Below are 14,173 nucleotides of genomic sequence, written 5' to 3' on the forward strand. Positions count from 1 at the left end.
ATGTTCAGGCTACACAAATTACATTTACAAAAACCAAGGCTGCTTAGTTCTATGTAAATAAAGGGGGTATTATTATATTATTTTATTTAAAAGGGACATGAAACTCAAAATTAAAATTCCTTGGTTGAAACAAAAAATGCGATTTTAAGAGATTTCTCAGTTGATTTCTGTTATCAAATGTGCTTTGTTCTCTGGTACCCTTTTGATGAGAAACATACCTATGTAGGCTCAGGAGTAGCAAGCACTACTAGAAACTAGCTTTTGATTGGTGGCTACACAATATGCTTCTTGTCATTGGTTCACCAGTTGTGTTCAGCAAGCTCCAGTTGACTTTAAAGGGACATAAAACTCAATTTTTTTATTTTAGGAATTAGATAGAGCATATCATTTTAAACAACTTTCCAATTCACTTATATTATCAAATTTCTTCATTTTCTTGTTATCCTTTGTTGAAAAGCAGGGATGTAAGCTGAGGAGTGTGCACGTGTCGGCAGCTCTATATGGCAGCAGTTTTGCAACAATGATACACATTAGCAAGAGCACTAGATGACAGCACTATTTCCTGTAATGTAGGGCTTCAGACATGTGCACGCTACCTATCTAGGTATCCCTTCAACAAAGAATAACATGAGAACAAAGCATATTTGATAATAGAAGTAAATTGGAAACTATTCTCTATCTGAATAATGCAAGAAAAATGTTGGGCTTCATGTCCCTTAAACTATGCTGTGGATAAACACATAGTAATATACAAGCAAGAGCAGAATAATACAATGCTCTAACACATTACAAAATCTTCTTTTTGCGCTTTTATTTCTATTTAAAAGAAAACGAGCTGCCTAAATCTACTAGAATTCTCCAGAAGGATACATCCTCATCATCAATTTATGAAGGGAATAATGTAGCACGTGTTAGCATGTAATTAAAGGGACAGTCAACTCAAAAATGTTATTGTTTAAAAAGATAAATAATTCCTTTAATACCCATTCCCCAGTTTTACACAACCAACACTGCTATATTAATATACTTTTTACCTCTGTAGTTACTTTGTATATAAGCAGAACCCACGGGCGTGAGCACAATTTTATCTATATGGCTCACATGAACTAGCAGTCTCTTGTTGTGAAAAGCTAATAAAAAAACGTGATCAGAGGCTGCCTGTAGTGGCTCAGAAACAGGCAGAAATTTAGAGGTCTAACTGTTATAAAGTATATTAATATATAACGGTTGGTTGTGCAAAGCTGGGGAATGGCTACTAAAGGCATTATCTATCTTGTTAAACAATAACAATTTTAGTGTTGACTGTCCCTTTAAAAGAACCGATTCTATTTTATTTAGATGCCAGTTTTATAGAAAAGAATCCTTAACCATATTTACACAAAACAAATGGGCTCTTATCTGTTCTATTCTGGTTCTAGGTTTGTTAACATTAAAAAATAGAACATACTCACATAAGAATATGGCATGCAAGGAGATTAAAAATGGTAACATCTCTTATCATGCAAAAATAAAGTAAAAAAAGTATAAAAAAATAAAAATAAAACAATAATCATTTAAAGGGATAATGAATCTTTCATGATTCAGATAGAGCATGCAATTTTAAGCAACTTTCTAATTTACTCATATTATACATTTTTTCATTCTCTTGGTATCTTCATTTGGAAAGCAGTAATGTAAGTTTAGGAGCCGGACCCATTTTTGGTTCAGCACCTGTGTAGTACTTGCTGATTGGTGGGTAAATGTAGCCACCAACAAGCAATAACTACCCAGGGTACTGAACCAATAATGGTCCGTCTCCTAAGCTTAGATTCCTGCTTTTTCAAATAAAGATACCAAGAGAACAAAGAAAAATTAATAGGAGTAAATTAGAAAGTTGCTTAAAATGGCATGTTCTATCTTTATCACAAAAGAAAAAATTTGGGTTTCACATCCCTTTAAGGAAAAAAAAAAGCATAAATCCTTTTGAAAATAATACATTTCACGGCTAATTGACAAAATAATTGTATGTTTCAGGACACTGAGGTCCCTTTGTCAAGCAGGTCAGTACCTGTTCAACGCGATGTCGGGTTTGCATGAATGGATCATACCGGGCGCGTATAGCTCTCATAGATGTTGGCTGACAAGAAATAAGATTAGGAAATAAAATGTATCAATGGTAAAAATCATGGTATCAATATTTATTATTTAAAGAAACATAAATCACACATACTTAAAACGATATTAGAAGACCACATAGAGGGTCATATTCATAGTACCTCCTCTCTTTTAAAATCGCTTGCTCAGTACTTTAATCTAATATTCAATTTGAATGCATCTGCAGTTAGCATAAAAGTAATACAAGTCCCCGCTACAGAAGGGAGTGTGTGTGTGTGTTGTGATACAATTTAGCAGTGGGATTTGTCGGCACTGATAGCTATTAGAAATTGTTGGCTATCTTTACAGCACTAGTAATATTCCCTATATTTAAGACGTACCAAACCACTTAGCTATAATAGATATCATTGTGATTGAATATACAAACAATTGTGGGTAGGCTATTTCTAGCCTTGGTATTACTGTACATTTTAAGATACTTAAATATCACAATCTATGTTATATCACAGCCACTATTTACAAGCACAAGATATGTATCTTACTTAGCTTGGCTATTTGCTATTGCAAGTCTGTGAATGAGAACTGCAGTTTGATTGAGATAAAAAAATAACATAATTTATGTAAGAACTTACCTGATAAATTCATTTCTTTCATATTAACAAGAGTCCATGAGCTAGTGACGTATGGGATATACATTCCTACCAGGAGGGGCAAAGTTTCCCAAACCTTAAAATGCCTATAAATACACCCCTCACCACACCCACAAATCAGTTTAACGAATAGCCAAGAAGTGGGGTGATAAGAAAAAGTGCGAAGCATATAAAATAAGGAATTGGAATAATTGTGCTTTATACAAAAAAATCATAACCACCACAAAAAAGGGTGGGCCTCATGGACTCTTGTTAATATGAAAGAAATGAATTTATCAGGTAAGTTCTTACATAAATTATGTTTTCTTTCATGTAATTAACAAGAGTCCATGAGCTAGTGACGTATGGGATAATGACTACCCAAGATGTGGATCTTTCCACACAAGAGTCACTAGAGAGGGAGGGATAAAATAAAGACAGCCAATTCCTGCTGAAAATAATCCACACCCAAAATAAAGTTTAACAAAAAACATAAGCAGAAGATTCAAACTGAAACCGCTGCCTGAAGAACTTTTCTACCAAAAACTGCTTCAGAAGAAGAAAATACATCAAAATGGTAGAATTTAGTAAAAGTATGCAAAGAAGACCAAGTTGCTGCTTTGCAGATCTGGTCAACCGAAGCTTCATTCCTAAACGCCCAGGAAGTAGATACTGACCTAGTAGAATGAGCTGTAATTCTTTGAGGCGGAGTTTTACCCGACTCAACATAGGCAAGATGAATTAAAGATTTCAACCAAGATGCCAAAGAAATGGCAGAAGCTTTCTGGCCTTTCCTAGAACCGGAAAAGATAACAAATAGACTAGAAGTCTTACGGAAAGATTTCGTAGCTTCAACATAATATTTCAAAGCTCTAACAACATCCAAAGAATGCAATGATTTCTCCTTAGAATTCTTAGGATTAGGACATAATGAAGGAACCACAATTTCTCTACTAATGTTGTTGGAATTCACAACTTTAGGTAAAAATTCAAAAGAAGTTCGCAACACCGCCTTATCCTGATGAAAAATCAGAAAAGGAGACTCACACGAAAGAGCAGATAATTCAGAAACTCTTCTAGCAGAAGAGATGGCCAAAAGGAACAAAACTTTCCAAGAAAGTAATTTAATGTCCAATGAATGCATAGGTTCAAACGGAGGAGCTTGAAGAGCTCCCAGAACCAAATTCAAACTCCAAGGAGGAGAAATTGACTTAATGACAGGTTTTATACGTACCAAAGCTTGTACAAAACAATGAATATCAGGAAGAATAGCAATCTTTCTGTGAAAAAGAACAGAAAGAGCAGAGATTTGTCCTTTCAAAGAACTTGCGGACAAACCCTTATCCAAACCATCCTGAAGAAATTGTAAAATTCTCGGTATTCTAAAAGAATGCCAAGAAAAATGATGAGAAAGACACCATGAAATATAAGTCTTCCAGACTCTATAATATATCTCTCGAGATACAGATTTACGAGCCTGTAACATAGTATTAATCACGGAGTCAGAGAAACCTCTATGACCAAGAATCAAGCGTTCAATCTCCATACCTTTAAATTTAAGGATTTCAGATCCGGATGGAAAAAAGGACCTTGTGACAGAAGGTCTGGTCTTAACGGAAGAGTCCATGGCTGGCAAGATGCCATCCGGACAAGATCCGCATACCAAAACCTGTGAGGCCATGCCGGAGCTATTAGCAGAACAAACGAGCATTCCCTCAGAATCTTGGAGATTACTCTTGGAAGAAGAACTAGAGGCGGAAAGATATAGGCAGGATGATACTTCCAAGGAAGTGATAATGCATCCACTGCCTCCGCCTGAGGATCCCGGGATCTGGACAGATACCTGGGAAGTATCTTGTTTAGATGAGAGGCCATCAGATCTATCTCTGGGAGCCCCCACAATTGAACAATCTGAAGAAATACCTCTGGGTGAAGAGACCATTCGCCCGGATGCAACGTTTGGCGACTGAGATAATCCGCTTCCCAATTGTCTACACCTGGGATATGAACCGCAGAGATTAGACAGGAGCTGGATTCCGCCCAAACCAAAATTCGAGATACTTCTTTCATAGCCAGAGGACTGTGAGTCCCTCCTTGATGATTGATGTATGCCACAGTTGTGACATTGTCTGTCTGAAAACAAATGAACGATTCTCTCTTCAGAAGAGGCCAAAACTGAAGAGCTCTGAAAATTGCACGGAGTTCCAAAATATTGATTGGTAATCTCACCTCCTGAGATTCCCAAACTCCTTGTGCCGTCAGAGATCCCCACACAGCTCCCCAACCTGTGAGACTTGCATCTGTTGAAATTACAGTCCAGGTCGGAAGAACAAAAGAAGCCCCCTGAATTAAACGATGGTGATTTGTCCACCACGTTAGAGAGTGTCGAACAATCGGTTTTAAAGATATTAATTGAGATATCTTCGTGTAATCCCTGCACCATTGGTTCAGCATACAGAGCTGAAGAGGTCGCATGTGAAAACGAGCAAAGGGGATCGCGTCCGATGCAGCAGTCATAAGACCTAGAATTTCCATGCATAAGGCTACCGAAGGGAATGATTGTGACTGAAGGTTTCGACAAGCTGTAATCAATTTTAGACGTCTCTTGTCTGTTAAAGACAGAGTCATGGACACTGAATCTATCTGGAAACCCAGAAAGGTTACCCTTGTTTGAGGAATCAAAGAACTTTTTGGTAAATTGATCCTCCAACCATGATCTTGAAGAAACAACACAAGTCGATTCGTATGAGACTCTGCTAAATGTAAAGACGGAGCAAGTACCAAGATATCGTCCAAATAAGGAAATACCACAATACCCTGTTCTCTGATTACAGACAGAAGGGCACCGAGAATCTTTGTGAAAATTCTTGGAGCTGTAGCAAGGCCAAACGGTAGAGCCACAAATTGGTAATGCTTGTCTAGAAAAGAGAATCTCAGGAACTGATAATGATCTGGATGAATCGGAATATGCAGATATGCATCCTGTAAATCTATTGTGGACATATAATTCCCTTGCTGAACAAAAGGCAATATAGTCCTTACAGTTACCATCTTGAACGTTGGTATCCTTACATAACGATTCAATAATTTTAGATCCAGAACTGGTCTGAAGGAATTCTCCTTCTTTGGTACAATGAAGAGATTTGAATAAAACCCCATCCCCTGTTCCGGAACTGGAACTGGCATAATTACTCCAGCCAACTCTAGATCTGAAACACAATTCAGAAATGCTTGAGCTTTCACTGGATTTACTGGGACATGGGAAAGAAAAAATCTCTTTGCAGGAGGTCTCATCTTGAAACCAATTCTGTACCCTTCTGAAACAATGTTCTGAATCCAAAGATTGTGAACAGATTTGATCCAAATTTCTTTGAAAAAACGTAACCTGCCCCCTACCAGCTGAACTGGAATGAGGGCCGTACCTTCATGTGAACTTAGAAGCAGGCTTTGCCTTTCTAGCAGGCTTGGATTTATTCCAGACTGGAGATGGTTTCCAAACTGAAACTGCTCCTGAGGACGAAGGATCAGGCTTTTGTTCTTTGTTGAAACGAAAGGAACGAAAACGATTGTTAGCCCTGTTTTTACCTTTAGATTTTTTATCCTGTGGTAAAAAAGTTCCTTTCCCACCAGTAACAGTTGAAATAATAGAATCCAACTGAGAACCAAATAATTTGTTTCCCTGGAAAGAAATGGAAAGTAGAGTTGATTTAGAAGCCATATCAGCATTCCAAGTCTTAAGCCATAAAGCTCTTCTGGCTAAGATAGCCAGAGACATAAATCTAACATCAACTCTAATAATATCAAAAATGGCATCACAGATGAAATTATTAGCATGCTGGAGAAGAATAATAATATCATGAGAATCACGATTTGTTACTTGTTGCGCTAGAGTTTCCAACCAAAAAGTTGAAGCTGCAGCAACATCAGCCAATGATATAGCAGGTCTAAGAAGATTACCTGAACATAGATAAGCTTTTCTTAGAAAAGATTCAATTTTTCTATCTAAAGGATCCTTAAACGAGGTACCATCTGACGTAGGAATGGTAGTACGTTTAGCAAGGGTAGAAATAGCCCCATCAACTTTAGGGATTTTGTCCCAAAATTCTAACCTGTCAGGCGGAACAGGATATAATTGCTTAAAACGTTTAGAAGGAGTAAATGAATTACCCAATTTATCCCATTCCTTAGCAATTACTGCAGAAATAGCATTAGGAACAGGAAAGACTTCTGGAATAACCGCAGGAGCTTTAAAAACCTTATCCAAACGTATAGAATTAGTATCAAGAGGACTAGAATCCTCTATTTCTAAAGCAATTAGTACTTCTTTAAGTAAAGAGCGAATAAATTCCATCTTAAATAAATATGAAGATTTATCAGCATCAATCTCTGAGACAGAATCCTCTGAACTAGAAGAGTCCAAAGAATCAGAATGATGGTGTTCATTTAAAAATTCATCTGTAGAGAGAGAAGATTTAAAAGACTTTTTACGTTTACTAGAAGGAGAAATAACAGACAAAGCCTTCTTTATGGATTCAGAAACAAAATCTCTTATGTTATCAGGAACATTCTGCACCTTAGATGTTGAGGGAACTGCAACAGGCAATGGTACATCACTAAAGGAAATATTATCTGCTTTAACAAGTTTGTCATGACAATTAATACAAACAACAGCTGGAGAAATAGCTACCAAAAGTTTACAGCAGATACACTTAGCTTTGGTAGATCCAGCAGGCAGTGGTTTTCCTGTAGTATCTTCTGGCTCAGATGCAACGTGAGACATCTTGCAATATGTAAGAGAAAAACAACATATAAAGCAAAATAAATCAAATTCCTTATAAGACAGTTTCAGGAATGGGAAAAAAATGCCAAACATCAAGCTTCTAGCAACCAGAAGCAAATGAAAATGAGACTGAAATAATGTGGAGACAAAAGCGACGCCCATATTTTTTGGCGCCAAATAAGACGCCCACATTATTTGGCGCCTAAATGCTTTTGGCGCCAAAAATGACGCCACATCCGGAACGCCGACATTTTTGGCGCAAAATAACGTCAAAAAATGACGCAACTTCCGGCGACACGTATGACGCCGGAAACGGAAATGAATTTTTGCGCCAAAAAAATCCGCGCCAAAAATGACGCAATAAAATGAAGCATTTTCAGCCCCCGCGAGCCTAACAGCCCACAGGGAAAAAAGTCAAATTTTTGAGGTAAGACAAAATATGATAATTTAAAGCATAATCCCAAATATGAAACTGACTGTCTGGAAATAAGGAAAGTTGAACATTCTGAGTCAAGGCAAATAAATGTTTGAATACATATATTTAGAACTTTATAAATAAAGTGCCCAACCATAGCTTAGAGTGTCACAGAAAATAAGACTTACTTACCCCAGGACACTCATCTACATGTTTGTAGAAAGCCAAACCAGTACTGAAACGAGAATCAGTAGAGGAATTGGTAAATATAAGAGTATATCGTCGATCTGAAAAGGGAGGTAAGAGATGAATCTCTACGACCGATAACAGAGAACCTTATGAAATAGACCCCGTAGAAGGAGATCACTGCATTCAATAGGCAATACTCTCCTCACATCCCTCTGACATTCACTGCACGCTGAGAGGAAAACCGGGCTCCAACTTGCTGCGGAGCGCATATCAACGTAGAATCTAGCACAAACTTACTTCACCACCTCCCTTGGAGGCAAAGTTTGTAAAACTGATTTGTGGGTGTGGTGAGGGGTGTATTTATAGGCATTTTAAGGTTTGGGAAACTTTGCCCCTCCTGGTAGGAATGTATATCCCATACGTCACTAGCTCATGGACTCTTGTTAATTACATGAAAGAAATATATATTTTGGAACCGATACATATATAATAATATCTGAAATGGAGTATTTCTCATTGTATGTTCACTCACATTACCACTGTTGAGTGATTATCTTATTCATGATATTGGATTAGGTATATCGGTATCCATAATAGTAAGTGATAGCCCAATTGTTCTCACCAAATGCAAATCTCATAATCTGCCTATGCATTCACTTGATAAAGTATTCAATGGCATAACCTTATGTAAGGATCTTGCCCTTACCCAAGATGGCTGCTGTAGTAGTTGTATTGCGGAAGAGAAATGCCATCTGGGAAGGGGGAGGAGTTGTTAGTGCTGAGAAGATTTCTTGGGTGTTAAGAGAAGTGTGGAGCTTTGCACAAACTTGGAGATGGGGAAAGAAAGTTGCTGTTTCCATGCTGAAAGAAGTTATTCAGACTAATGCATGGATTCCAGAGACAGTTCAGACATTGCTACATGTGGCTGCTGCAGACAGAAGTTTGAACCTTTTATTTGTACTGTGAGTGTCAGCCATTATCTGCTGTTATAAGATCTCCATAACTTCATGTTAACTAAATGCAAGAGAAAAGATATACTAGTCATATCTGATGTGCTGCAGAGTTGTTGTATATTAAAGAGATAACCCAGAGAATATTCTAGAAGTTATTCTGCTTAAACAGTTTGCATAAATATACTAAATGGATTGCACAGCTGAATTACATAAGGAAGTAACTGAGTGTGATGTGCTGCAGAGTTGTATATTAAAGAGATAACCCAGAGAATATTCTAGAAGTTATTCTGCCTAAACAGTTGCATAAATACACTAAATGGATTGCACAGCTGCATTACATAAGGAAGTAACTGAGTGTGATGTATATTAAAGAGATAACCCAGAGAATATTCTAGAAGTTATTCTGCCTAAACAGTTGCATAAATACACTAAATGGATTGCACAGCTGCATTACATAAGGAAGTAACTGAGTGTGATGTATATTAAAGAGATAACCCAGAGAATATCCTATAAGTTATTCTGCCTGAACAGTTTGCACAAATACACTGACTGGATTTATAAAGCTACATTACATAAGGGCATAACTGTGAGATTTCTGCAGCTGTTTATAGTAAAAGAGTGACTGACTTTGCAGTATAAGGCAAGTGGATTGCTGAAATTCAGTAATAAGGTAGAGACTTATGTTATTCAGTATTTCTGAGGAGAAGTTTTCTTGAGCACTGCATCGATCACAAGCAGCGCTCTCTAGCTTCGTTCACAAGCAGCAAGGGATAATTACCTCAACTAAATTCTATTAAGTATAAGAAACTGCATTGTACAGCCCCACCTCAAAAGTATTTTACAACAACAGTTATGTTATTATTTCATGAGCTCATGAAGGACTTCTGAGTTAAAAAAAGGTATACTGATGTCATAAGAAGATATTGTGATTAATATCATTATTTGTATTTGTTGCACTGTTTGTTATTGGTTAAACACTTTATAACAAAGCAATATTTATTTGAAGATTTCTTGTGTGGTTATTACTTGTTTTCTTTTTGTACTAAAATCTTATAGGACCCCACACCCTATTATTCTAGGATGTCCCCTATAGGTGGAGGCACTGCGTCACACAGGCATCCCTTATATACCTGATTTCAACCCCCCCTCCTACTCCCACTCTGCGGAGGCTTAGTTCTCATACACGAAACAGGTAGACAGCATTACACTATCACCCACCTCAGGGAAGGTCAGGAAAGGGTGTTACAGATGGAGGCACTGCTGAGATCGAGAGGCGGGGCAAAATCAGAAGAGATGCATCTTTTAAAATTAGAAGAGGTGAGAGAGTGGGCAATGCAGAAAAAGGTACCAATTGAGCAGGCAGTGGCTGTGACTTGGATACCAGTAGGAACCAGTCGAGATAAACTATGTGAGTCACTCCAGAGAGCACTTCAACTAAGAGAGTACCCTAAGATAGTAGCATTCAAAAGAGTACCAGATGACACTTGGGGTAGCATATTAATAGACACCAACCAATGTTTCTTAGAAGTACCCAACCCCTCTGAGCTACAACTACTAGGGCTACCTTCAGTCAGACTACCCCTCATTTATGCCATAAAATCAGAACTGCATATAGTCAAGGAAAATGAAGTTCAGGGTGTTAGAGGATCTCAAAATTAATCTAATATGGAGTCTAGTCTATCTGAAGTTCTGAAGATGTTGGCTACAAGCATCACAGACAGCTCATATACATACAGTTACCGGAAACTAAAGATATTTTCAGGAAACCTTCCTGTACCCTTAGGAGAGGAGGGTATTGTGGCATGGTGTGATCATGCTAACATGGTGCTGCAAGAATGGAGTTGCCCAGAGACAGTGAAGCGTGTCCGCCTCTTAGCAAGTGTTAGGCCACCAGCACAAGTATTGTTGCAATACCATAGAGAGGAACACCCTGAAGCTACTGCTGTAGAGTTAATCTCTTTCTTAAAGACCTTATATAGTCTATTTGAAGATCCAGAAGATCTCTTGTATAAGTTTCGGTTACTTAAGCAGCGAGAGACAGAGAAGATGTCTGACTTTCTATTAAGATTACATGAGCAGCTTGTATTATTGTTTCGAAAAGGGGTAGTGACCCGACAAGATATGAATAAACGGAGGCAAGATCAGTTCCTTCGTGGCATTATACCAGACCACCCAATAGCCATCTTTCTTAGAGTCCAATTGCACTCTTAAGCACCAAAAGAATTGGAGGCCCTTATGCCTATGATAAGGACTCAAGAAGAGGAAATGAGTTTCCACACTGTGCGTAAGTCTGGCGAAGCTTGCATAGGTAAAAGTGAGACTAAAAAAAAATTAGAAGACTCCAGAAATGCAGATTCTTTGTTGAAAGAGCTTATGGAGAATGGACTGCCTGACCAAGTAAAGGCTGAGTTGGAGAGAGCAAAACTACCTGTAAAACTCCAAAATACTACTCGACCAAAAGGGAGTTGTTTCACTTGTGGAGAGATAGGCCATTTCTCAAAGAATTGCCCCAGCAAAATACATTCATATGCTGGTGATTTTTTGGGAAGCCTTACAGTCCCTCAGAAGAAGGGAATGACTGATATTTCCTTTGATTTATCTGAAGATGATGTAGCTGGGCCAAGGGCTTTTATTGGAGTAAAAGTTTGTAACATTTCTACACAGGCGCTGTTGGACACTGGATCTCAGTGCACCATAATCTATCGTAGTTTTTATGATACTTACCTTAAACATCTTAAAATCAAGCCTCCCTCTCAAATGGATTTAAGAGGTGTGGGTGGAAATAGGTGTGCTGTTGATGGAGTTGTCACTGTAGTCATTAGTATAGTCCAGTTACATACTAGTATGATATACCCCATGAAAGTGAAGGCTTTAATCTGCCCAGAAACCTGCAAAGATTCCGAAGCCCCTATAATTCTAGGGACCAACACAAAATATGTACAATCTTTGCTACGGAAATTCATGATGGAGGTTGGGGGGCAAGACATAGACAAGTCATTACACCCAACTTTACGTCAGGAGGTTGAAAAGATATCTTTGAGACAATATGCTGGTCAGTGCTACAACCGTTCTGCCGGAGTGACTTACATTTCCCCAGGAGGGATGAAAGAGTTAAAATGTTTGGTGGTGTACCCTGACGGCAGACCCAAAGAGGACTGTTTTATTCTTGAAACGCCAGATGAAGAAGCAACCAAGCAGGGTTGGATTTTGGTACCTGAAATCTTACACAGAAGAAAGGATGGGCCTCCACCACAGTGGCTAAGTGTTAAGGTCCAAAATTTGGCTCCATACCCTGTTGGTATTGATTTTAATCAGACTTTGGGATATCTTTATCCAGTAGTAGACTCATCATTGGCTATTCGTAAATGTTTCTCTCTCTCAAAAACAGAAACAGAAAAACTACAATTTAACTTTGAAGGATCTACAATGCCTAAGGAGGCATGTGAGCGGTTGCAGAAGGCTATGAAGGCCCGTGCAGGAGTTTTTTCTGCCGCAGAAATGGATGTAGGACGTTCAAAACATATGCTTCATACCATTCGCCTAACAGATTCTGCCCCTTTTAGGGAACGCTCTAGGAGATTGCCTCCTCGTGATGTTGAGGATGTTTGTGCAGTTTTGGCTGAGATGGAAAAAGCTGGAATAATTGTTCCTTCTCGCAGTCCATGGGCTTCACCCATTGTAGTGGTTAGAAAGAAGAATGGGTCTATACGTTTGTGCATTGACTATCGGACTCTCAATCGAAGAACTATACCTGACCAATATGACCTACCTCGAATTGAAGAGATTTTACATTGTCTTAATGGCAGCCGCTGGTTCAGTGTTCTGGATCTGAGATCCGGCTATTTTCAGGTAGGGATGACTGAAGAAGACCAAGAGAAGACAGCTTTTATTTGTCCACTAGGATTCTATCAGTTTACACGGATGCCACAAGGGATCTGTGGAGCTCCAGCCACATTCCAAAGGCTAATGGAACGTACTGTGGGAGATATGAATGGACGTGAGTGTCTTGTCTATCTAGATGACGACCAGGACTACCAGAACAAACAGGTGATTCTCAATGGGAAGAAATTCCTTCACTTGGTGTGAGAGCATTCTGCCAAACCAGTGTCTTCAAAGACGAAACCTCTGTTTTTTCAGATTTGAGAGCAGTAGATTCATTGGGATGTCATCCACAAGCTCTGCCTGTATATTATTGTAAACCATCTGTAGTGGAATTAGCCAGATGGTCTCGAATACCTCCTGAAGAATTAATAAATGCACAGGAACAAGATCCTTTAATTGGACTACTTCGAAAAGCTGTTCAAACTGATAGCCCACACTTATTGAAGAGAATTCCTAGGGAATGGTCTGGTCCACTAAATAGAGAGTGGGATAAGTTTCAAATTCAAGATGGACTTCTGTTTCGAGTAGTTAAATACCACAATCATCCAGATCGAAGACAATTGGTGTTACCTGCCAAACTAAGAAAACTTGTTCTGTCATCCTTGCATGATCAGCACGGACATCTTGGGATAGAAAAAACGTTTGGCCTCTTGCAGATAGATGTTATTGGCCAAAGATGAGAGAGTATGTAGAAGACTACATTCATAAATGTTTTAGATGTGTACAGAGGAAAACTCTTCCAACTCGAGCTGCCTCTATGGGTCATCTGAAAAGTGAAGGCCCCATGGATCTTGTTTGCATGGATTTTTTGTGCATTGAGCCAGATTCTCGTGGCATTGGAAATGTTCTTATTGTAACAGATCACTATACCAGTTATGCTCAAGCCTTCCCAACAAAGGACCAGAAGGCTAGTACAGTGGCTAGAGTTCTTTGGGAAAGGTTTTTCATTCATTATGGTCTTCCTAAGAAACTGCATTCTGATCAAGGTAGAGACTTTGAGAGTCGTCTCATTAAAGAAATGATGAATGTTTTGTGAATTAAGAAGACAAGAACTTCTCCCTATCATCCAGAAGGAGATGCTTTGCCTGAGAGGTTTAACAGAACTTTGCTAAATATGTTAGGGACCCTGCCAGAGTCTGAAAAGAGAACTTGGAGTCGTCAAGTAGAAGCACTAGTTCATGCCTACAACTGCACCCGACATGATTCCACAGGTTATTCACCATACTTCCTT

The 14,173-nt window shown here is 38.6% G+C and overlaps 1 protein-coding gene across 1 annotated transcript in view; it reads right to left on the minus strand.

The window, feature by feature from the left end:
- The window catches only part of ELP3 (elongator acetyltransferase complex subunit 3), a 625,666-nt gene that overhangs the window by 463,390 nt on the left and 148,103 nt on the right, over window positions 1-14,173 (minus strand). Inside the window, exon 6 of the mRNA XM_053709529.1 lies at window positions 2,048-2,116. Within this exon, the coding sequence (XP_053565504.1) occupies window positions 2,048-2,116 (69 nt within the window). The remainder of the gene's footprint in view (window positions 1-2,047; window positions 2,117-14,173) is intronic.

Source organism: Bombina bombina, chromosome 4 (assembly GCF_027579735.1).
Source record: "Bombina bombina isolate aBomBom1 chromosome 4, aBomBom1.pri, whole genome shotgun sequence".
NCBI lineage: Eukaryota > Metazoa > Chordata > Amphibia > Anura > Bombinatoridae > Bombina > Bombina bombina.